This window comes from Alnus glutinosa, chromosome 6 (assembly GCF_958979055.1).
Source record: "Alnus glutinosa chromosome 6, dhAlnGlut1.1, whole genome shotgun sequence".
NCBI lineage: Eukaryota > Viridiplantae > Streptophyta > Magnoliopsida > Fagales > Betulaceae > Alnus > Alnus glutinosa.
The window spans coordinates 24,023,537-24,048,468 of NC_084891.1; the positions used below are offsets into that span (position 1 = coordinate 24,023,537).

General features: G+C 38.2%; 2 protein-coding genes across 2 annotated transcripts; one reads left to right on the plus strand and one right to left on the minus strand.

Annotated features, from left to right (window-relative positions):
- Window positions 1–516: 516 nt before the first annotated feature.
- On the minus strand, window positions 517–1,651 carry LOC133870445 (zinc finger protein ZAT10-like). Its single transcript, XM_062307569.1, has one exon. The coding sequence runs from the start codon at window positions 1,502–1,504 to the stop codon at window positions 758–760; it is 747 nt and encodes a 248-aa protein (XP_062163553.1). The 5' UTR covers window positions 1,505–1,651; the 3' UTR covers window positions 517–757.
- An 11,075-nt stretch (window positions 1,652–12,726) lies between these two features.
- Window positions 12,727–24,548, plus strand: LOC133870236 (adenine phosphoribosyltransferase 1-like). The gene is made up of 7 exons (XM_062307321.1): window positions 12,727–13,061; window positions 13,478–13,594; window positions 13,778–13,888; window positions 19,933–20,025; window positions 21,388–21,537; window positions 22,106–22,164; window positions 24,342–24,548. The coding sequence occupies exons 1-7, from the start codon at window positions 12,875–12,877 to the stop codon at window positions 24,393–24,395; spliced, it is 771 nt and encodes a 256-aa protein (XP_062163305.1). The 5' UTR covers window positions 12,727–12,874; the 3' UTR covers window positions 24,396–24,548.
- The last annotated feature ends 384 nt before the right edge of the window (window positions 24,549–24,932 follow it).

Here is a 24,932-nt window from a genome sequence, read left to right on the forward strand (position 1 = left end):
AAAGGGTCAGCATCCTCCAAATTAACGAGCAGATTTTTACAATTAGAATATGCCGGGGGGAGGGACGTGGGCATAAAGTAAGGCCACGTGTCATCCCAATCAGTTCCACATTAGAAACAGCGTGCCAAAGCCGAAAGCCATCTTCTTATCCACACCAAACATCCATCCCCTCGCGTCCTCGTCAAACATTATACGAATCATTTGGCCACCACCATGCACTTGCGCGTGAACCTCATCGACTCGAGCCGGACAGCGCCCACTGTACTAACTACCAACAACTTAAAAACCGTCGCATACTCAACGTACCCACCGGACACACACGCTTTTCTTTGTCTAAACATGCGCAAGTGGCGGTCGGTCTCATCTGAATCAACAAATTGATCTGGCACCAGTCCTTGCCGCGTGAGCTGCGCGGCTATGATGCTCTCTGTCATGATGGCAATTCTGCGTGTAGGATAAGTGCGAGACTTTTGACTTGGCGCATGTTAGACTAATTGCAAGAGAATTTGGAAAATATTGAGCAGGAGAATTAATATTGATTTAATTCCAAAATGAGGGGAAAAAAAAAAATTAATTGAATCACCACTATCACAAACTGAGCTGAGCAATCAGAGATATTTCTAGTAGTATATACAGGAAAAAATTCTCTCACCCAATACTACGAAATCAAAAAAAAAAAAAAAAACAAACAAACAAACGAACAAACTGATAGTCATCTAATTGAAAAAATCTCTGGAAGTCCTAAATTTTGCTAATCTTAAGAGATTTCGATCTTCGGTGGCATCAAGAGGCGGGGCTTCTTCGCTGGATGGGGGCTCTCGACTTCGTCTTCCCCGGAGGTGAAGATTTTAGGCGGGAACTCCGGCAAGGCAGGGAGGTTCAGGTCGAAGTGAAGGTGGTTGTTGTTGTGGCTGTGGCTGTAGGTGTGGGTGGAGCCTACACCTTCTGAGGTTGTTACGACGCTGCTCACGCCGCCGCTGCCACCTTCGTAGTGACAACGCTTGTGTCCACCCAAGGCCTGTCCGGTAGGGAAGGACTTGTGGCAGATGGAGCACTCGTGGACCTTACCGCTGCCGCTGTGGGAGGCCGTGACGGTGGTGGAGGTGGTGGAGGAGGCGGACTGGTCGTCGCCGGCGGCTGCGGCGGCGAGCTTTCGGTGGCTGGCCTTGTGCCCACCGAGCGCCTGGTAAGAGGAGAAACACTTGTCGCAAACAGAGCACTTGTAGACGAGCTTGGCGGGTGTACCTGCCGCTACCTCGGGTGCCAAATTCCGAATAGGAGAGTTGTAGCGCTGTGAGGTAGCGGTGGCGGTGGTTGATCCGCCGCCACGAGCGAGCATGATGAGGCAGAGAGCGAGGTACTCTTCCTCGGTGGGAGCGCTTTCAAAACGCTGACGCTTTGAACGCTTGCGCTTGGTCCATGTGTCTAGGCAGTGGAGGTTGGCGTCGTCGAAGTGGAATGAAGGGGCGGCTGCGGTCGGAGAGTTGAGAGCTTCAAGAGCCATGTGTTCGCTTCTTCGGATCTGTAGTAGTTAGCGGCTAAAACACTCGGAGAGAATCTTTTGATTTTTGTTGAACGGTTTGTGAGTGAGAGAGTGAGGAGGGTGTGATGGGTTTATATGGGGAGATGAATGGGAGAGTGCGAAGGAAGTTGCGTGGGACAAGTGGAAGGAAAAATAATTTTATTTTTTTGGTGAAATAGAAAGGAAGTGAAGCACGTTTTGTGCAAGGGGGAGAGTTTTCTTGGTGGCCAAGGATGACTGGAGTCGGTCAAAGAGAGAGTGAGAGTGAGTAAAGTTTTAAGTTTAGTACAATATAAAGACTGAAGGCTCAAAGACTGCTTCCAGGTCAACATATGTGAACACTGAACACACGTTTCTAACAGGAAGGGGTCAAGAAATTCCACGTGCCCACCAGCAGCCACCAGCAGCCACAAGTAACCACTGCGACTTGTCATTTCGGGCCGCCCTCCTTACCCAGTTGATGTTTGGCAAATTGGGTGGCAACGATTCAATGTATTAGGCCACCACCGCCTTTAATTTTTTTTGATAAGTACCACGGCCTTTAGTAAATTGTTACATGTTAGGTAATCAGTTGCCACGTCATTTGGGGGTTTTCTTAACGTGGAAGCAAGTGTAGTGTTTAAAAATGCATCTTTCTCTGCATGATATATATAATATTATATCAACTATTTATTCTTATTATTGCTATTTAACTCCTAACAAATTAAATTTCAATAACACATATTAAACCTTTCGTGCTGCTAATAAATCCACTCGAATAGAGGTATGCCGTATGCATTCAAGAATCTTAATTATATTATGCCAAAGGTGCTAGGAAAATTTATAAATCTGGAGAATTATTTCATTTCAAGGAGTGATGGACGGATCGATGGTGCGTGCCTTTCTTTTCTTGTGCTGAGCTGTAACACGGACAGCTACGTACGTGGCCTCTTAGTTGGGGTACGTTTTTATAAAAGTCAAGAGAAATCTTTTTCATTTCAAACTTATTCTATGTTAATCAGATCTAAGATTTTTCAAATAGGGAATCCTACTTTTCGACAAATTTTGCTATATTCCTTCTAGATTTTCAAAATAAGAAATGAAAGGAAATTAAAAACCCTCTTTCTCAATAAATCAATTTCTTAAGAGTATTTTCATTGACTTATCTAAATTTCTTTCTAAAATGACTAATTAAAAGCTTTTTTTTTTTTTTTTTGTTTAATTTTAAAGATAATCGCTTTCATAAATATTATGCATCTGCTTATCTAAATTCTTTATCTATTCTATTAAATAATCATTTCAATAAATTTCTATTCATTTAGGTAAGACTTAATTAGAGAGAGATAAAGAAAGAAAGAAAGTAATTAAAAACTTGTCTATAAAGCTATAATATTTATCAAAGTTAAGCACTTTAAATAAAATGCAAAATGCATTTAAAAAAATTAATAATTTTATATAAATATCCAAAATGCAGGCACGTCACACGAGCCCTACCCATTCGGTAACTTTTTGATGCATTTATCACGGTAATCAACATTAACCAAAACACGTAACCTTTTTTAGGGAATTTTTTTTTTTTTTTTTAAAAAAAAAAAAAGAAGAAAAAGAAAAACAGTTCTCACGAGGTTTGGGTTTTTATCGGGCGCAATTTAAGGAAGTGATTTTTGTTCTGTGGATGAAGCATGAAGCATGAAGCTGGATAACCTCTTTCACTAATTAGGAAGACACCTGTCACGAATTTAGCTAGCGACAAAAATTTCGTAGGTGTCGCATGCATAGACGATGACGTCATGAGATGGGCAAGCGAAAATTGTGTCGAGAAGAAACTGGGAAGTGGGAGGATGGGGTTTGGGGAGCTCAGTCATACGTTATACTAATCCGCTTTTCAAGAAAGGCGGTTGGAACCCGACTTGAAGCTTCTAATTTGGATGATTTCTAGAAAAACACGGGAAACTACGCGAACCAACAAGGTAATTCTCACACGTGCACCCGTCAACTGAATCTTCCCACCGTTTCTTTTCGTTCGATTATATATATGGCCCTGGCCTCCCACAATCTAGAACATTAGCTACAAGAACATTCAATTGTTTACCGTAAGAATCTGCGTCGTTGGCATTGCTTAATTCCGCCCCGTATTTGTCGCAATAGTGTTTATCAGTTCACAACTCAATTGGACGAGCGTCTGGACGTATTTGTTTCTGTTCGATATATTTTGGCCTTTTTTTTTTAAATGTAATAGTGATAGTAAATAGTTAAAATAGTAAAACTGCTGAGAGAATTTTAAAAAAGTAACTCACCAGAATAGAAAAAAATAATTTTTAACTATTTTGGTGAGTAAAATTTAATGAGACTACTAGGAATGCTCTAATACCATACAAGCATAATTCAATTATTATTTATTATTTATGTTTGGCACTAACAACCAAGCAGTAATTTATCTTGTAATTAAAAAAACGTGCTATTTCTCATGTGTTTAGCGTTTATACTTCGTTTGTTTCGACGTAAAATAATTTTCGTCGTAAAATATTTTTTACAAAATTATTTTCAAAAAAAAAATAATTTTCTCGAAAATATTTTCCAACTTTTGGTTCGCACGAAAAAATTACGAAAGATGAAAATGTAACTGTCGCCGGAATCTAATAACATCCGGTTGCCGTTGCCGGATCTGGCCGGATCCAGTCAGATCTGACCGAATTCCAGCCATTTTAGCCAGATCAAGCCGACTTCTGAACATGGCCGGATTCCGGCCAGTTTCGGCCTGAATCTGATCCGCCGGCATCTGGCGACGATGGCCGGATGTAGCCGAATTTCGGCACCGACAGTATTTCGGTGGCTGGATGTTGCTGGATTCTAGTGCTACCTGGGGATTTCGATGACCAACTATTACCGGATTCCGATAATCAGATATCAAACGTGTATGTAAGGACGAAAAATTTAATTTCAGAAAAAAAAAATAAATAAATAAAAAATAAAAAAAGACATGAACCGATGAATTTAATTATTTTTTTTTATTATTATTATTTATAGAGTTCAATACGTGAATTATTTAATTACATAATTAATATTTTAAATTTCTCCAACGATAAAAACAAGTAAATAGATTTGCTAGCCATGAGATAAGGGCTAAAACGATAATTGGAGAGTGAGGTAACGTTGAAATAGAAAAAAGTAGACAAGCAATGCCGACGATCGGAAGGTTTATCACCATTTGGACAAAGTCTTTGTTTAAACCAAACGATACCTTTCCTCTTCAAAGTCAACCCTCTGTGGTATTTATGGTGGAACGAAATTTTATACAAAGAGAAGGGAAAGTTTGATTGTATTTAGCAAATAAGAAATTTTGCATTAAGTCAAGAGGATTATTAAAAAGTAATAACAAAATATAATAAAATACGTGATAAGTGATAAGTGTAGCTGAAGTCATTGCTTACATAATGATTGTTTTCGAAGTTTACACCGCAGCCCGCAGTTGAATCAGGGTCGGATTCTGTCACAATTTAATTCACACGTGGGTTTTCCCCTTTCTAATTGTCCAGATTAAAGTAAAATAAAGAGTCATAATGACATAACGTCTGAGATACTTCCCCTCTGTCCGGCTTAATAAAATGAAATGCATGTGAGCTTGTGATAGGAAATGCCGTGGGCCCATCGGATGCTATTACAACCCACCGAGGCCCGATAGCCCCGTAGGAAGGACCAAACGTTCACTCGGCATGGGATCCCTCAAAGGTTTCATCGAAGAATGTCACTTCGACCCACCAACAACTCCAAAGAGATCAGTTGACCGACTGTCCCTCAAGAGTTTCATAAGCCGACACACATCCGTTGATAATTGTCTAAATATCCTTCCAAAAAAAATAAATAAATAAATTTTACTCTTCTTTTTTTTTTTTTGCCCCTCAATTTTTTTTTCTTTCAATTTGACCCTTCAAAGCCTAAAAGTCGGCTCCCCCTTGCCTATTTGGGCACCATAAAAGGATAGATATTCTTGGGAATCTACAACCTTTCAAGAATGAATCACTTACCTATTACGCTTACCATATCAAACCGACAGACCCACTTGTCTTAACTAGGAGTGGGCAAGATCTGTCCGTACTCGCGAATTCGACCCACCCCGCCCCGAAAATTATGGACATTAATGCTCCGTTTGTTTCGACATAAAATGGTTTCCGTCATAAAATATTTTCGACGAAATTATTTTCAGAAAAAAAAAATAATTTTCTCGAAAATACTTTCCAGCGTTTGGCTCGCATGAAAAATTACGAAAGGCAAAAATACAACTGTCGCCGAAATTCGGCAACGTCCAGCCGCCGTTGCCGAATTCCAGTGAGCATGTTTGGCTGGATTCTGGTCAGTTTCAGCCGAAATCTGGTCCACCGGCATTTGGCAGCGGTGGCCGGATTCCGATGCCGACAATATTCTAGTGACCAGATGTTGTTGGATTTCGGCGCCGTCTGGATTTTGACGACCGACCATTGTCGGATTCCGACAATCAAATATCATAAGTGCGTACAAGGACAAAGAGTTTAATTTTGGAAAACGATTTACGATTTTTAAAACCGTAAATCATTTTTCAAAAATTAAATAAGCTTTTATGGTTAAACTGAAAACGATTTTTGTTGACCATTATTTTTGCCCCTGCCAAACACCGTAAAATGCCGAAATCATTTTCTAGAAATTATTTTACGCCGAAACAAACGGAGCATAAGTGAAAAATACATGAGGCAGGCATTGGTTTGGCTGACTCATGACTTGCGGGGCAGCTCGCAAAAATTGGTTTCTCCCAACCCCAAACTCGTCCCGCCCGCACATGCATCTGGTTAAGTGGTTAGTATATACCAGGCTTTCTTCCCCCATAACAAAAATCTAAAATCATAGACAACGTATCTCAATATCTCACCCAGCCAGCAATTCATCAACTTCTTTATCATTCTCAAACGACATCCTCATCCCGAAGATCAAGTGGCATGATTCTTTCTAATTCCAGCCCCTTATTTCGTTCCTCATACACTTTAGGGCTTGAAATCAAATGGATTCTTCATCACTCTTCAGAAATTCCATCGTCCGGCCCTCAATCCCTCTGTGCTGAAGCTTAACTCTTCAACTTCCATCGCCAACCGTCGTTTGAAGTATAATTCTCTCTCTCTCTCTCTCTCTCTCTCTCTCTCTCTCTCTCTCTCTCTCTCTCTCTCTCTCTCTCTCTCGCGCGCGCTCGAAAACGGCTTGATAAAAACAAAAAACAAAAAAAAAACATGCTACTCCCTGAACTCGCCTCACCCCGTGTTACCCGATATCTAACGGATTAACATTATATATTGCGGGTTGCAGATCATAGTTTTCAAACCCGTGACTTGCGGGTCGGGCTTGAGAAAATTAAAAAAACCGGTCCGATCTGACCGTGCCCACCCCTAAACTTACTTGAAGAAATTCTATAAAGAGAAGGGACATGTTAAACATCATTGAATTTGTAAAACCCTACAAATCCAATGATAAATCAACCAAGTTTTCAACCCGTATCACTCTATAAAACATTTAAAAATGTTTCTTGCACAACAATTATACAATTATTGTGCAAAAGATAAGATAGGTTAGGTCCCACGTGAGACTCATGTGGTGGGACTCACCACATAAAACCGACCCATGTCTTTTGATTATTACTTAACAATTGCTATTGTGCAAGAATCATATCCCTAAAACATTTTCAACCCGAAACATATTTGAACTTCTGATAAGAATATGGAAGCAAGTTCTCCATGGCTTCATTTTTTGCTTTTTTGTCGTTTACTTATTTATTTATTTTTCGTGAAAATAACATAATAGAAGTCATAGGATATATGCGTCAGAGTATCCGATGCTTACCTTTATAATTGGAAGATATAAGGAAACGACCACTCGACCAGTCAGTCTTAACCTTTGAATTAAAAGAAGCGGCATAGCTGATAGCTTTCTACTTTGTTTTTCTTTCTTTTTTCTCTTCTTGAGAGCAAGTGCTGATGCGTGTGATTCCTTTGTTGGCCTTTAGGCTAACATCCAGTCCTGATGCGTGTGCTCAGGAAAAATTAAAATAAAAGTGCTGAACTGCTGATACATGTGGAATTGGGACTTTATTAGGGATTGGCAGATTAACTGTCAACCGTTTATTGATCGCCGCGGAATTGTTATCGACCGACAATCGATTTTTGGCGGCCGGTTGCAGAATACAACTATTGTTTCGATATCAGTAGGCGATAAATATTTTTTATAAGCAGTTAATCGAACAGAATTGAGCTGTGTATTTTTTAACCGATTCAACATAATTGTGTTTATTTATTTGAAATCAAAATGAAGTTGTTTTATTTGAAATGGGGTGAACTAATTTATTGTCAAATCCATTAAAAATATGTCCAATAAACATTTGTTTGGAGAAAAAAAAAAAACTACCATTTTGAGCCATAAAAAACAACCTTGGCTTAATATAAAAAGCACGTGGTTAATCGATTAACAAACTGGCATATAATCGACTTAATCGAATGGTTGAAAATTGTTATCATTGGTATGAAGTTGGTTAATTACCGATTGTAGTGGTTCGGTTGGCAAAAATACCCATACCGTCACCGATTCAACCAATATCCAATCCTAAACATTATGGTTGGAATAAGAATTCGCAGTAATTTTTTGTTGGAATTGTAGCAATTTAGACATCTTTTACATTTGAGACCCATGTCCTCAAATAACTTTTGAACTATCCAAATGAGTCTTATACAGAGTCTTTCACATTATTTGTCTAAATTATTAACAATTGAAACATAAAGTCATTGCAGATCTCAATCCATTACTGTTGACATCATAAGTTGCTGCCATGTTTTCCATTTAAAGTAAATTCAGTAGGCAGTGGCAACGGGTCCCGACAAGGTAAAGGACAAAAATGGCATATAGAAGTCCAAAAACCATTTATGGTGGGCTTTAGCGTCAGAAATGGATGAGGACTGAGGAGGAAAGAGGTCCCCAGCAAAAGGCCTATGTGGGCTATTTAGTGCCTAATTTCTGATATTTAATTTGTTGAATTTCTGGAATTTGATGGTAATGAAGGAAATTAACTAATTAAGAGAATGAAAAGAATCTGGATAACTTTCAATTATAGAAGCGAAAGCCTTAATGCTTAGGAGAAGCATTATTGTAATTAAAATATTATTATTTTTAATTACAATAATTAAAATATTTTAATAATAATTAAAATATTATTATTTTAATTATAATAATGCCATGGAAAAGCATTTTTTCCTAAGCATTGCTCGAGTACAAATATCATTGGGCCACTGGCCTTCTAACTGCCTACCTAAATTTTTACACAAAGAGAAACTAATTAACAAACAACCCATTCCCCCAACTCTTAAGTCCACGTTTCAGATAAAAAAATTTTACAATTATTTGTTCGAATTTGAGAAAATTTAGATAAGTAATTGTGAGAGACCACTTATAGGACTCGTCTGACCAGATAAGTGATTGAATAACCCAATTTTTATTTGGCCAGATAAGTCTCATAAGTGATCTCTCATAATCACCTATTCGAGCAAATAATTATAAAAAATTCCGATTTCATGTTTGTTCCACCTCCGCAATACACAAAAATCAAGAATGCCACATAATCCAAGGATTCCAATAAGCTCTTAATGCCTTCCACGTGTCCCACTTTTACAGTACTTCCCTGTCCCCCAAAATCTTCCTCGTTGACTCTCAGCTCACTTCACTGAAACCCCAAACAATCTTAAACCCCAAATTAAAGTCACCATTTTTATTCATCCTAACATCATTTTGAGTCCCAAAAACCTTCTAGCCTCACTACTTCTCTCTAGGACTGCTGGTAGCTAGACGAAGGAATGAGGCTCTAGGGTTTCTTCTAGGGTTCAAAAAAACCCACCCCCAAAATTTTTAATTCATTTCACATGCAAGGCGTTCTCATTTGAATGGTTTGTGTCCCGTTTAAATAGGATTTTCAAATTATTTAAATCATGGCACTCTACGTGGCATGTTCAAACGCAATTCCAGCATATTCAGACGTGGCACTTGATCTGAATTTTTTTTAAGTGCTTCGAACTTTGTTTTCTTACGTTCCAATTACATTCTGTCTCCCTCCTTAATTATCGACCTTACTCAATTTTTTTGTCCTAATCTTGTTCTCATATTTGTTAAAATGTTTTTCTTTATCTTCAATTTGCCAAGTCTTTGAGCATGGCATTACATGAACCACCCCCTAGTGTGTGTAGGGTAGTTCGGCCACCATTTCATTTCATATTCTCATGCGTATTATGAGAATATTCATTTTTGAAAATTAAAATAAAATATTATCAGGCATATTATGAGATCGAATATTCTTTTTGGATAATTGTAATAGATATTCTCATAATATTCTTAAGGAAATTATAAAATATTCGTTTTATTGATTCATTATATTTTTTTCAATGGCTTTATTTAGCTATTAATAGCCCAAGTTATTGTAAAGTTTCACACATAAGAAAACATAAGCTTATTTTGACAGTTCTCTTTTCTTTTCTTTTTTCCACTCTCTTTATGTATCCTATTTTTGAACTTTTAGACTCTTCCTCCTCACAGGATGAGTTGGACATAATTTTAGCCTTTGTTGTGGCAGAAGAACAGTTGCGTAATGAAAGAGGCTCAACATCATATCATGGTTCTACTCAACGCTACACATTCATCACACATAATTCTTTGGAAGGCAATCAACGCCTTTTCTTTGACTATTTTGCAGAATCACTAGTATACGCTCTCAATGTATTTCAAAGAAGATTTCGAACACACATTCTCTGTTTCTCAATATTCAATATGAAATAGAAGCTCACGAATCATATTTCGTATAAAGAAGAGATGCAATTAGAAGGCTCAAGTTGCATTATTCCCTTCAGAAGATGATCGCCAAACTTAGGATACTTGTTTATGGAGTATCACATGATTTTATGGATAAATACTATAGGATGCTGAAAACACTGCAAAATAGTGTTGAAATATTTTGTTAAAGTAGTGATTTCAATTTTTTCTGACAAGTACTCGAGGTCACCAAACAACAATGATGTACATTGCTAGATTGCTAGAGGTTGGAGAAAGTCGTGGATTTTCAAGGATGTTGGAGAGCATTCATTGCATGGACTGTAAATAGGAGAACTGTTCGAGTGCATGGGAATGAACATTTGATGGTCGTATTCGTGAACTAACAATTATGTTAGAAGCTAGTTGTGGCGTTATACGTTTTTTGGATATGACACGCGTTTTTTTGGTTACTAGTGTCTCGTAGTGATATCAACGTGCTAAAACATTCTTCTCTATTTACCAAGCTCACTGAATGGCGTGCACCTCAGTTCAACTATTCAGCCAACGGTAATAATTAGATAATGAGATATTATCTTGTCGATGATATATATCCTTTGTGGTCAACATTCCTAAAAGCATTTCATGCACCAACAAAGAAATAAGACAAAACATTTTGCAGCAACTCAAGAGTCGGTAAGAAAAATGTAGGGTCCCCATGAACCGAAGAGAACAAACGCAACTTTATTTTGTTATAAATCAATGTTATATCATATATTTGTTTGCCAATAAACATAGTAAAATAGAAAGAAAAAAAAACAGCTTCTACACTGTCAAGTCCTAGGCATTCTAATTCTAAATGTTTTCTACAGAAACGAGCAAGTCAATTACAGCTTTTGGGCTTCTGTTCCCCTACAGCTGTACATAACAGATTGCATAACATTTTCTCCTTGAAAATCCTTTAGGCCTACAACTCATGTGGTGCAGCAAGCACAACATTGGACAAGAAATCAGTTCATAAGTCTTTTTGAGTTTATGTGAGTTCACAATAGATAATCTGAATATCAGCTGGATGAAGAATGATAATTGGCCTGTAAGCAAACAAGAATTTTAGAGCAAATTAAACATCCAAAAAGTGGATATAGGATATGTGATATTACTCACCTGCTTTCTCGATCAATATTGCTAAATTTTGTTCTCCTTAGCATGATTGGCTTTAAAATGGACTGAACCAACTTCAACCATCTCTCCATCATCACTCTCCTCAAATGGTTTTTGAATGAGTTTGTTCCACCTATAATATATATAAGATTGACCAATCACACATTAATGGTTATTGACACATACTATAATATCCCAGGAAATCATATAGAGTACTAGTTGCTTATTTATTTATTTTTTGTTTTTTTGCATAATCAGATGGAGCTAGAGGGTTTTTGGAGGTGCACGTTAGAATATATATATTTTCCATAGTAAGTATCTAACACCGGACCTCTTCAAAATTATCTTTGTCTTTACTATCTTTTTGCTTCCACTTTTTTCTCCATATTTTATAGTACTCCCCATAAATTTCTACAAGAAGAATGAATACCTATTTTGGCTAAGGCTCCGTTTTTTTTCGATGTAAAAGGTTATTTAGAAAATGTATTTTCGATTTTTTGGTGTTTGGTACGACCGAGAATCGTGATCAAATTAAAAAAAATTTCGGTTAACCAGGAAAACTTTCTTTAATTTCTATAAAATAGTTTTTATTTTTTAAAACCATAAATTATTTTTAATGTTAGAGCTTCTCCTTTTTGCACACACTCACCTACAATTCATTATCTATTGCTGCCAATCACTAGAGTTCGCAGGATTTTGCTGGAAACAGTTGCCAGTCGCACAAAGTTTGCCAGATTCGGCTACTGACTGCCAACTACCGCCACCAAAGTTTGCCGAAATCCGCCACCAGTGTTTGCTAAAAGTTGCTAACCGTTTTTGGTCACCATCGAAAGATGCCGGTCGTTATCCATCATTGTTAATTTTTCGTACGAGCCAAACAACGAAAACTATTTGACTTCAAAACAAACAGAGCTAGCGTATATGGAGTGAATATTATGACATTGGACTATGAGTAATGATTCATTACTACATTTTTATACAATTTTTTACCATTTTGCTTATGTGACAAGATAGTCCACCATCTTATTTTATTTTTAAAACTTAAAAAGTATTAAGATGCTACCTTACCACATAAATAAAATGATGAAAAGTTGTATAAAAAGACGATAGAATCATTACTCTTGGACTTTATCCCCAAATCACACCTTGCGCCTGCATAAAAAAGACATTTATCCGCTTAGGCCTAACATTATTTTATACACAAAATTTCCAACTTGTAAGGTTGCTACATGGACATGGGTCTTGCTTTCCGGGGCGGCAACCGGTTGGACCAAAATGCCCTTCATCATCAAATCATAGAAAGGTTGGAGTAGTGTATTATGTCTATCAATGATCATTCACAATCTGCAGAATCTCCATAGTCAGTAAGAAGGGCCACTTTCCTGCTACCACTGTCTCGTCGGAATACTCATAATGAAGTCAATGATGCAAAAAGCCTCACTTCTCTCCTCCTCAAATGCACTCGCTCAGTCCCCATGTACCTCCCGTCGACCGCTCGTCGCTCAGTTTCGAAGGTTCCCAGTTTCCTCTTGCGCCCAATTACCACTGAACCGCTCGCAGAATTACAGTCCCGCCGCTTTCTCCCCTCTGAGCTGCAATGGTAATTTCCAAGTCCTTCATGTTCGATCCTCACTCACTTGGATCACGCATTTCTTTCTTTTTTATATATATATTTTTTTTAAAAAAAATAAAAATAAAAATTCAAATGACGTGTAAATCATGTCTCATCAAGAACACATCATTTGAATTTAGAAAGCGGAGCATATTGAGATATGATCTGATTCTATTAGTGTTTTACTAACTAGGAGAGAGAGATTGCTTAAAAAAAAAAAGAAAACTAGGAGAGAGAGAGGACTTCTAAGGAATGGGTAATTTGGTCATAAAATATATTTTAACCTGATTGGTCATTTTCTGCCTCCTTTGGGCTTTGGGACATTTTTCTAATCGATGCGTCAAAAGGGCAAGAGTAGGCATCTCTCATTCTCCCACTCTGACAATCTCACTGTTATTGAGTAGCGACTGGCTCGGTGAAACGACAAGAAATGGCTTCTCAGGATGCCCAAGAGGGCCAAGACGGTCGCATAGCGGGAATTGCCTCTTCCATCCGATTCATCCCAAACTTTCCTAAGCCAGGTGCTCTTCTTCCACTCGTGATATTCTTATTATATATGTATATTCTTTTTAGAGTGCTATAATTACTGTGGGAGATTCGAATTTGTCTTCTGGGTAGTGGGTATTTTTTGGCGTAATTTAATTCAAGTTGCGGTATTTGAATTCTGAGCACATGTTTGGTTTACTGGCCACCCAATTTGGCAGGGATTATGTTCCACGATATAACCACCTTGCTTCTTGATATCAAGGCTTTCAGGGACACTATCGATTTGTTTGTTGAGAGGTACAAAGACAAAGATATCTCTGTGGTCGCAGGTATTCTCTCCTATGTGTTCCATGTAATTTTTTTTTTTTTTTTCGATGAATAAAAGCTTTCATTGAACAACACCCAAAGTACACTCCAGAAAGAAAACAGACTGGAACACAAACTCAAACAGAGAAATCAATCCCAGAGGCCAGAAATACAAGCCTAAAACCAAACAAACTGCAACCTCATCAAAACAGGAGCAGTAGACAACAATACCCAAGCCACAAACAACACAAAGTCCCGAGAGCAGAGCACCCTAAACAAGAAAAAACCAGAGACAACAAGAGCAGCAACTAGACAACAGCTCAAACAGGCAAATCCTGCAGTCTCAAAACGAACCAACAGAGGAATGCAGGTTCCATCGAAACACTAAGTTATGAGTGAGATTCTTGAATTGCCCTTTAGTCACCAGCCTTGAATGAACTTCCCATCGAATATAATCCATAATAGATTCTTCTGTTCTAGGTGAAGAGTTATGCAAAAGAGCATTCTTCTGTTTCCAAAGATTATATACAATAGCCCCCAACCACAACCTCCCCAAATTTGCCCGAATATTGCTGCCCTGTAGAGTCTTCAAGCCCCAATCTTCAATAGCATCCCAATCCAAAGGAGCATTCAGAATGGAACATTCAGCCATGATTTTAGTCCAAATTCGGCTACTAAAACTACACCTAAAGAAGAGGTGTTCTCGGCTCTCTTGGGCAACATAGCAGAATAAACACAAGGAGCATCTTGTGTATCCCCACCCACACATTCTTTGCTTATTGACCAGTCCATCCCAGAACATAAGCCAGAGAAGAAAGGAGTGCTGAGGGATTGAAGTTGGGAACCAGACCAATTTCCACCATCTTACAACCGGGTGAGCCTCTCTTAATTTTTCCCAAGTATCAGCACATTTATACTCCCCATTCTTAGCATTCCAAACAGCTAAGTCAGTATCACCAAGCTCAATCTCATGGAGTTTGCTTTGAACTTCTACCAGACCATTTGAACGTGCAGGAGGCCAGATCCACTCTCCATTCTTGATAACATCAAGAATGTAAGGGAAAACCAAAATCATACACAATATGGTGTCCAAAATTTTCCAAAAGGTACCCTGCAGGGTGCCAGTGATCAAGCCATAAAAATACCCGTGAGCCATTGCCAACTTTGAAGCTAATAAAACTCCTGGCTATATCACGCAGCTTTAAGAGTTTTTTCCAACTCCATGAACAAGAGTTCAGTATAGAGATTTCCTGCAAACATCTACCCTTAAGCCAATTGGCATTAATCCAAGCAACCCATAATGATCCAGCCTTAGTGAATAAGCTCCAGATATGATTGAGCATAGAGGCCGTATTCCATACTTCAATTCTTTTAATCCCAAGTCCTCATTCCTGTTTTGGAACACAAAGTTTACTCCAAGCTACCTTAGCACGCGCCTTAGTGTCTCTACCACTCCAAAGAAACCGATTGAGTTTCTGCTCAATCAATCGGATCACTTTCTTAGGCAAGATAAAGACTTTATCCCAAAAAACCTGCATGCTTAGAAGGACAGAAGAGATCAATTGTAGACGGCCAGCAAAGGAAAACTTTTTGACAAGCCAAGAGTCTACCCGGGCAGTGATCTTATTCACCAAGGAATCACAATCCATAGAAGTAAGCCTCTTGGTGATGAGAGGGACACCAAGATATCTAGCTGGAAGAGTCCCTCTGGCATGTGCAGAATATCTAAAAGATTCTGCTTCACATCATCAGCCACTCCTGCAAGAAAAATAGAACCTTTGGATAGATTAGCCTTTAATCCCGAAAGATGCTCAAACTCAGCAAGGGCTCCAACTATGGTAGTAACTGAAGTGACAGTGGCTGCTGAGAAAACCAATAAGTCATTTGCAAAACACAGATGAGTTAAGTTGACAGCAGCACATTTCGGATGGTAACCGAAATAAGGCGAAGCAGCAGCTTCCTCCATCAACAGAGACAGTCCTTCCATGGCTAGAACAAAAAGATAAGGGGAGATGGGATCCCCTTGTCTCAGCCCCTTCTTCCCTTGAAAGAACCCCACCAAAGTACCATTCAAAGCAATAGTAAAACTTGGACTAGTTATACAAGCTCTAATCCAGGAAATAAATTTCCCGGGGGCTCCAAAACACTTAAGGCAGTGCAAAACATACTCCTAATCTAGCGAATCATATGCCTTCATCACGTCAACTTTGAGGGTACACCTAGGAGCACCCTTCGCCTTGTGATAACTTGGGCTAAAAGAATATTTTCTGCGATGCCCCTTTTAGGGATAAAGGCTCCTTGATTAGAGCTAATCACTTCATCCAGCCCTTGAATCATCCTATTAGCTAGGATTTTGGTGATACATTTATACACTACATTGCAGCAAGCTATAGGCCTGTATTCACTCATATAAGAATCATTCTTCTTTTTCGGGACAAGAGTGAGAATGGTAGCATTAGTTTCCTTCCAACAGCTTTCCAAAAATGAAAAATTCCAGAATAGCTTCACATAGATCATCTCCAACTACAGTCCAGGCCATCTGAAAAAATCCTGCAGAAAAGCCATCTGGCCCTGGAGCCTTGCTAGGATTCATAGAAAAAACAACATTCTTAATCTTAGCTTTAGTGACAGGAACTTCCATCTTTGCAATGCAGCCAGCTGAAAATTTCTTTTTGACAAGTGTAGCTACCCTCTCAGCCTTCTCAGAAGAGAAAACATGGGAAGAGGAACCCAACAAGTACTTGTAGAAAGAAATAGCCAGCCTTTTAATCTCAAGAAAATCATGAAAGCTATGGCCATGCTCATCCTTTACCATCTTGATTAGGTTGGAGGAGTTCCGAACCTTAACAGAATTATGAAAGAAAGAGGTGTTACCATCCCCAAGATTAAGCCATTTTACTCTAGATTTTTGTTTGAGAAAATTTTCTTCAGCAATCAAAAGAGAAGTCAGAAGATGAAGGCATTCCCCCTCCTTCACCTGACAATCTGCACTACCCCAGGAAGTAAGAAATTCTGCTTGAGCAGCCTCTAGTTTAGCCCTAGCCTGCATCACCTTTTACCCCAACCCTCCAAAAAACTCTCTATTCTTGGCTTTCAAGACAATCTTGGTAGACTTCAGTTTTGAGTAAAACCGAAACATAGAAAAACCATTCACCTCAGTCCTCCAACCATCTTCAACCCATTGCAGAAAGCTCTTGTGGTCAGCCCAAAAATTGAAATATTTGAAAGGCTTAGGACCATAACTCACCAATTTAGCAACAGTCACAAGAGCAGGGGAGTGATCAGAAACCCCCCTTTCAAGGAACTCCACAGCCGTGTTACTAAAAGAAGCCAACCAGTCGCCATTAGCCAACACCTTGTCCAGTTTCTTGGAAACAAAATTAGCCCCAATCTGCTTGTTTGTCCAAGTATGAAAGCATCCGTTGTAGGCAATATCATCAACTTCTAGATTCTGGATACAATCAACAAATTCCTTTTCATAGCAGGAAAATCCCTCCTTACCCCATTTCTCATCCGGGTATATTATAACATTAAAATCTCCAGTGATCAACCAAGGTTTTCTGCCCATATCAGCCTTTACCACAGTCAATTCCTTGAAAAGAGTTCTTCTTTCAGGCCCATGAGTAGCTCCATATACAGCTGAGAGCATCCAAGAGGCACCAGAATCTTGAGATGTCACCCTACAAGTTATAACTTGAGCATGAACATCTACAACATCTATCTGGACTCCCCCTGGATCCTAGCAAATCCATATCTTCCCTAAACAATGTTTACAGTAATTGTTGATAACTTCCCAACCTAGAAGCATGTAATGAGCAACCTTTGGAAGATTCTCCAGTTTCACCCCAGTTTCCACCACACAGCGAATAAATTTTATGCTGAAAGATCAACTTCCTAATCTCCTTCTGTTTTAAGGGCATATTGAGACCCCTAATATTCCAAGAAAGGATCTTCATAGACTTCTAGGAGGAGCAAAACCCTTTCCAGCAGGGCTAGCTTCCACTATTCCCTTCCCCTTGTCTGACATGGCTTTCTCAAAGACTTGCAAGAATGTGGTCGGGGTTCTAGGCTTATCCTCCTCCTCAAACCCCTCATCCTAGCTCAGTCTAGCAAAAGAGTTTGATAGCCGAAGCTCCTCTTTTGAGTTCTTAGGCTGAGAGCCTAGCAAAGGTTTCCTGATAGTCTTGTCAAAAGCCCGCTTAGCACCAAGGCTATTCTTCTTGAGAGGACTATTCCTGTTCTTCTTAGGCACTCACACCTTCTGTTCTTTCTTATTGCTAGTATAGGTTGTATGACCAAACGTTCCACAAGTAGAGCACTTGGGTGGCAACCATGAATAGACAACACCAACAGAAACAGTATCACCATTATCTCTACATATAATCAATTTCTTAGGGCACTCAGAATGGACATCAATCTCGACTAGGACTCTAGCAAAGCCTAGGCGTTTCTGCTCCTCTATTACTTTGTCAGCATAAAGTGGAACTCCTACCCCGCTAGCCACATAACTAAGGCCATTGGGGGTCCAAAATTCCATAGGCAAATGTAGAAATTTGACCCATATAGGAACAGAGGATAGGGCAAGTTTGAGAACTTGCATACCTGGTTTCCACTTTCGAAGAATCAGAGGCTTATTCGAGATGTGCCATAATCTGGACTCCAGGATTTCTTCACAAGTTGCCTCATCCTGGAACCGGAAGATATACATTCCATTCAAGTGAGAAGACTTCCACTTCACCAAATTGGCTCCACATAGCAGACACTGCCTTTTTCACCAGAAAATAAGGCAGAGACTTATCAATGAATTGGCCCACCAAACTGGATTTCCATAGTGAAATGCCTTCTTCTACAACTGTATCAGGAGGGTAGATGAAGGTTTTATCCCCTTCTTTGGCAGAAAGAATTTAAGGTTCCCCATGGTACGAGCATTTTTTAAAAATCCGCTCCAACCCTTAGAATCATCCAAAGTATCAGTACCATTCTGGGAGTCCACATTCTTATTAGTCCAGCCTTTAGAACTCTCTGCCAAACCCTGACCCTGAACAGGACCCGGCGTTTTTAGAATTGGATAATGGTCAACAAAGCAATCCCCAGCAACAGCGTCACCATCATCCTCCGGCTCTGAATCATTTAAAACCACAGGATTGCCAACCAGATCATCATCCAAAAGCCCCGGCGGAGCACAATCAGCCTGGGTGATCGGCAGAGAGACCGCATCAAACTCAGGTTGTTCAGTCATCCTCTCATCAAAACCCTTATTAGAGCCAGTCCTCAAATCCAAAGGATCATGTTGAATAGCCAAACCTAAATTGTTATCATCAAGATCAGTCGCATCATCAAAGAGTTCTGGTTTCGAGGAGATTTCACCCACCGGAAGCGGAGAAAGCTCCCCTTTACCAATCGGCGTACTCGATTTCTCTTTTCCTTTTCCCCTGCCTCGACCTACAGCACCCTTCTTCTTCGCCATACCCCTCCACCACTCGAATTACCCGAGATCAAACTACAGATAATCTTGAGGAAACGTCATCGCCGACCTCCGGCACCCTTCTCCGGTTCAGATGCACCCACACGTGCCGATCTTAGATCCTAAAAAAACTTTTCCCGCGCAAAGCCCTTCAAAGGCAGTGATGACGTGGCGAGAGAACAAAGAGAAACATGTAATTGAAATGTAATGTTTCTGTCTGCCCTATTTTTTTGATTTGGGCATGTTGTTCTTCAAGTCCATTTACCTTCTAATTTAAAACAAGGTCAAGATTGTAGGTTTTGTTAGCCTATATAGTGTATATTTCGATAGTTCCTTCATAATAGGCTTGTTTGCCTGCCCTTGGTGGTAACTCAGTTGCACACTGCCTATAAATCTTCAAATGTATGCTCAAGATTTTTCTTTTTTCTTTTTATTCTTATTTTAATTTTTGCTTATCTTTTATAAGTCAAGGCTTGGTAATTTTTGAGATAACGAACTTGGTCAAGTTGTTGTTTGTTTTTCTTTGATTGATGGTTTTTCTTGCATTTTAAGGTAAAGGGGTTGTTAATTATTACATGATCTATTATTGACAACACAATGCAGGTATTGAAGCTAGAGGTTTTATCTTTGGCCCTCCCATTGCATTGGCTATAGGGGCAAAGTTTGTTCCTATGAGAAAGCCTAATAAGTTGCCTGGTATGTTTCTTTGAATACATTTTTTCTTCCTCCACACGAATTGCATCATTTTCTTTGTTTTTGAGAAGTTCATGGTATCTTTGATCAGTATACACAAAATGCTCAATAGAACAACGGGACTCAATATGTATACAGCTCAGATGCTGCATTAGTTTGGTGTTGAAAGGCTTCTATTGCTTTTGTGCTATGGCGTTTACTTTAATAATATTACTCTTCTTTAAAATATTATCAGTTGGGTTGCAGATCCATTTATAGGAACTGTCTCAATCTCCTCAATTATATAAGTCTGAAGATGATTCTCGCAAAAAGTAACGTAAAGTCGATAATGGTCTTTGCCTCTTTTTTTTTTTTTTTTTTTTTTTATTCTTTCTCTATTTAATATTTTTTGAATGTTTGTCTTTTCCTAACGGTCATATTTTTGAATATTTGTCGTATTCTGATGATCATATTTTTTAAAATTTGTATTATATTATATTATTTTTTACTATATTTAAAATTGCGATTGTTCGTTTTTCAATTTCTAGTTAGGTACTTTCTCTTTTATACTTCCGGTGTACTTAGGGGTGCCTTACGCTTTTAATAAGATATGTTTATTACTTATCAAAAAAAAAAATTGCGAATACTGAGAAAATTTGTTTTTTAAAATTATGTTTGGATGGTTTAAAGAATTCGAGACAAAATTGAAAAAAGTTTGATAAAACTTGAGTAGAATTTGAATTTAAAAAACCTACCCAAGCATGTTTTTAAAAAATAATCAAAAATAAAATGCTACCCAAACATGCCCCTTCAATTCCACAAAACCTGTTGGAATATGTGAACAATAAATTTTTACGGCATTGGATATCTAAAGTGTGGAAATATTGTAGTTTAAGAGGAAAAAAAAAAGGTACACTTTTAGCCTAAAACATTGCAAAACGAAACAAAGTTGTGCGTGAGAAAGAAAGAAAAGAAAAAAAAAAAAAGGCAAAGAGAGAGAGAAATGACCAAATTTTTATAGTTTTTTAATGATTTGATGAGTGAACATTACTCACTATTGTTGGTGAGTACTGTTCACTCACCAAAAATTTTTGGTTATAGTAGTGAGGCTGGGAATGGTTTTTGTGTATTTTTACCAAATTGCCTCACAGGCTGCTAGGAATGCTCTAAGTTTCAGTATCTTTATTTTTGTAAGAAGTAACTTTTGTTTCTAACCATAGTGAGTCTGTTAAATTCCGTGCTTGTGTGTGCATGCCTGTGCAGTGTGAAGGACTTTTGAACTTTTAGTACTTCCATGTTGATGTCATTGTACTTTTTATCTGACCAGCATGTTTTTGGTGCCATATAGGATTTCCAGAATAGTTAACAGTTTATTTGGTTTGGCAGGGGAGGTTATTTCGGAAGAGTATTCTTTGGAGTATGGAACAGACATAATGGAGATGCATGTAGGGGCTGTACAAGCTGGAGAACGTGCACTGGTAATAGACGATCTCATTGCAACTGGGGGAACCTTGTGTGCTGCAATCAGGCTACTCGGTAACGTGTTTAAACTTAAACATCAACTTAATTTTACATGCAAGTGTACTTAAGGGGTAACTCAATTGGCTAGGGGCCATGCCTCTTGAAGTAGAAGTCACTAGTTCGAATCTTCATTTCCCCCTCCCCTTAGGAACAAAAAATTACTTATCAAATTTTTTTTACATACAATTGTAGCAGAGGTGTGTTTCAGATAGACAGGAATATTGAGTATAATGATTGTCAAGCCAATCAGCAGAGAGCTTTGCTTCATGATGTGCATGGTGGATCAGGCAGGTTCATGGACATTGTTAGGGGCTTTACAAATGGCAATTGGTTTCAAATGTGACTGATGGGAGAGATTGTAGCTACCTTTCAACAGGCATATAGTGTTCTTTTCTCTTACATTTTTTAGTGAGAGACATGGTTTTTCAATGTGACAACTTTGGTTTAATAAATATTAGAATATTGTTTAGTCACCACTATATAGTTCAAGTGATTCCTCTAAAGAAGTGTCTTTAATTGTATGTGTTGTTCATACTCGGCCTTAAGTCTGCCTATTCGCTTCATTCTAATTTTTTGGTTGCAGAGCGTGTTGGAGTGCATGTGGTTGAGTGTGCATGTGTCATCGAATTGCCAGAACTGAAGGTATGTCCCTAGTTATAATTGGATATCTTTTATCTAAACAACGATTTAGCTTAATTATTGTACCTGACTGTCAAGATTGGTTGAGATTAGAAGCTTCAAAATTATGCTGAGTTTTGTCTAGACTAAACCTTATTTGTAGAATTATGAATCTATATCAAAAGCATTATGAATCATATCCATTCCATGACAGGCAAGGTTTCAATGCCAACTAGTAAATAATAAACTTCTCTGTGGTAGATTTTTGGTGTAGTTAGGAAAATATCAAGGGGGCACTAATAAGCAAACAGGAGTTACAGTTTGCAGTCAAAAGTCATGCATATCAAAGATGCTATATTTAGAAAATTTATCCATCTAAAGTTAGATATGATTTGCTGTTTCTGGCCTTTGACTAAAATGATTAAGATGCTAGAAATATGATCTACTCCCTATTGAATAACCGGATATATAACTTTTCTTTCTTTTTCTTTTCGGTAGGGAGGGGAAGAAGTAAGTTCCATATCTAAAACATAAGGTTTCTATGAATTATGAAATTATAAAATGTTTTTGAAAATTGCTGGGTTCAAAAAAAGAAAAGAAGTAAAGAAATGATTAATGAACATGAAATTTATCAAATTCCTATTGCAATCAGCCATATATTAATTAACTTATGCCTATGATTCTAACTTGCAATGAATAAAGAGAGGCAATCTTGAAGTAATGAAGAAGAAAGCCAAGTTGCAAAAAACCACAGTTTAAGTTTCATCTATGGATGAAAAACCAGCATATGCTAAAATTGAGTGGTAAAGAAACTTGAAAGTTTTCTTACCAAAATGGTATAAAGTTGATGTGAAAGTTAGTGCCTGTGACTGGACTTTCGCCTATCAAGAATGACTCAGGGTTTTGAAAGGCGGAATTTAGTTTACTGCATTATAAGCCAAAATAAAGAGAGAAAAAAAACTCTGCAATTTTTGTTTAGTATCTTAGTATGTTGATCGACATATTTATGGCAAGGTTGCTACGTCCATAATACCAAGATTCATCCATGTTATGCTATGTTGTGATGCTTTGGCAATGGTCCAATGGAGTTCCTTGCCCTTGCGATATTGAATAGGGAGCCTTAAAAGGGGTGGTTGCCACGTAGAATAAAAAAAATCTGAAGGCCTATAAATTATCATGTCTCACACTCTAACGGGCATTTCGCTTGGGTTCCCCATTCCCCCTGCTACTCCATTTGTCTGTCTCCCTCTCTCTCTTTGAGAATTGAAAGTAGCAATGGAAGTGTGCAGAGAGGTATATTGTTTGGGAGAAGACAAAGAAACCCACAGGGAAGAATCATGCCAAAAATGTTGTCTCTAGAACTTTTCTTCTGATCTTTAGAACCTGGAGGTAAATATCTGTGATCTCCAAATTTAGATTCAATGCCCAAAATCTAGAAACAAAATTATTTCTGAGATACATAGAGAAAAAGAGAAATAGGACAAATTTGCCACCACCAGGTGAGTGAAACAAGAGAAAGAATAAGAATTTTTATTGAAGATAACGTTGGTCAGACAGAGAATAACAAACACCATCACACTTTGACTATTAATAGACTTCACCAAACCACACAGTTCAGTGTGGAAAACGTTTAGCAACCAGAGTTGTTTTGAATTATTTTATGGTATCAGAGTCTCAGACTAGTGTCTCTCATCCAACTATGGCCACAAACAGTACCAACGCATCTTCCTCTGCAACACAACCCAGCACACCAGTTTCCAACTTTCCCTTGTCATCTTCTATCTCGTCTGTTTCTACTTACACACTCACAGGTCTTCACCTCCTCATCACTATAAAGCTCATAAAAGATAATTAAGTCTAAAATCGAAAGCTTTTGTGATTGTTATTAAAAAAACATATTTTGGTTAATGTTGCAGAAGTGCGTTAGCATTCAAAATTTGATTTGATTTGATTTTTTTTCTTGGATATTTTATATGTTTTAATAGAATTGATTATCACAGGAATCTAAACTCAGATTAAAAATCACTACTATCTACTGCTTCTAGATTTACAGTCAGAAATCACTACTGAGCTACATAGACTATCTTTCTCTCTGCTTCAGTGCATTAGGCAACTGTAAACATATCTGTATTCCTTCCCCCCCCCCCCCCCCCCCCCCCCCCAAAACCTGTTTCAATTAATGTATTATTGACTTATTTCAGGGTCGGGATCGGTTGGGAGACAAACCATTGTTCGTTCTTGTTGACACAGCTTGATCTAGTGTGTCTGAGGTAGTTGTGTTTGTTCTTCTTTTTGTTTTTTTTTTTTGGGTAATAAAGGGTTTGTTTGTGCTTGATGGTGGAAGAGCTGCAATCAGTTGATATTGAATGATATAAGCAGTAATAAATTTGTTGTGGATTTTTTCGTTATATTTTGGATATAAATTTACATCGCCTGCTGTAAAGGGGATGACCAAATTCAGCCTTTTCTTCTTTCTCCCAGTGATTAACAATTGAATTGTGGTTGAGGAACTGGAGTTTCTTTTTTTTTTTTTCTTTTTTTAAATGAATCGAGTCGGTGTTTTTATTTCCACCATCAGTTGGTCAAGAACTCTGTTTGATGCTGCTGGCACCTGAAGCCGAGTCACATCTTCTATTGATTTCAAAGACTATTTGCGACTCCATTCTGCTGTGGAAAAGGGGATGTTAAATAAGGTATTTCTGATAACCGTTTTGAAAAGTGTTTGTTAGATTTGGTTTGAAAATGTGTTTGATCGTTTAAAGGTGAGAAATATTTTTTGGTGGGTGAAAGTG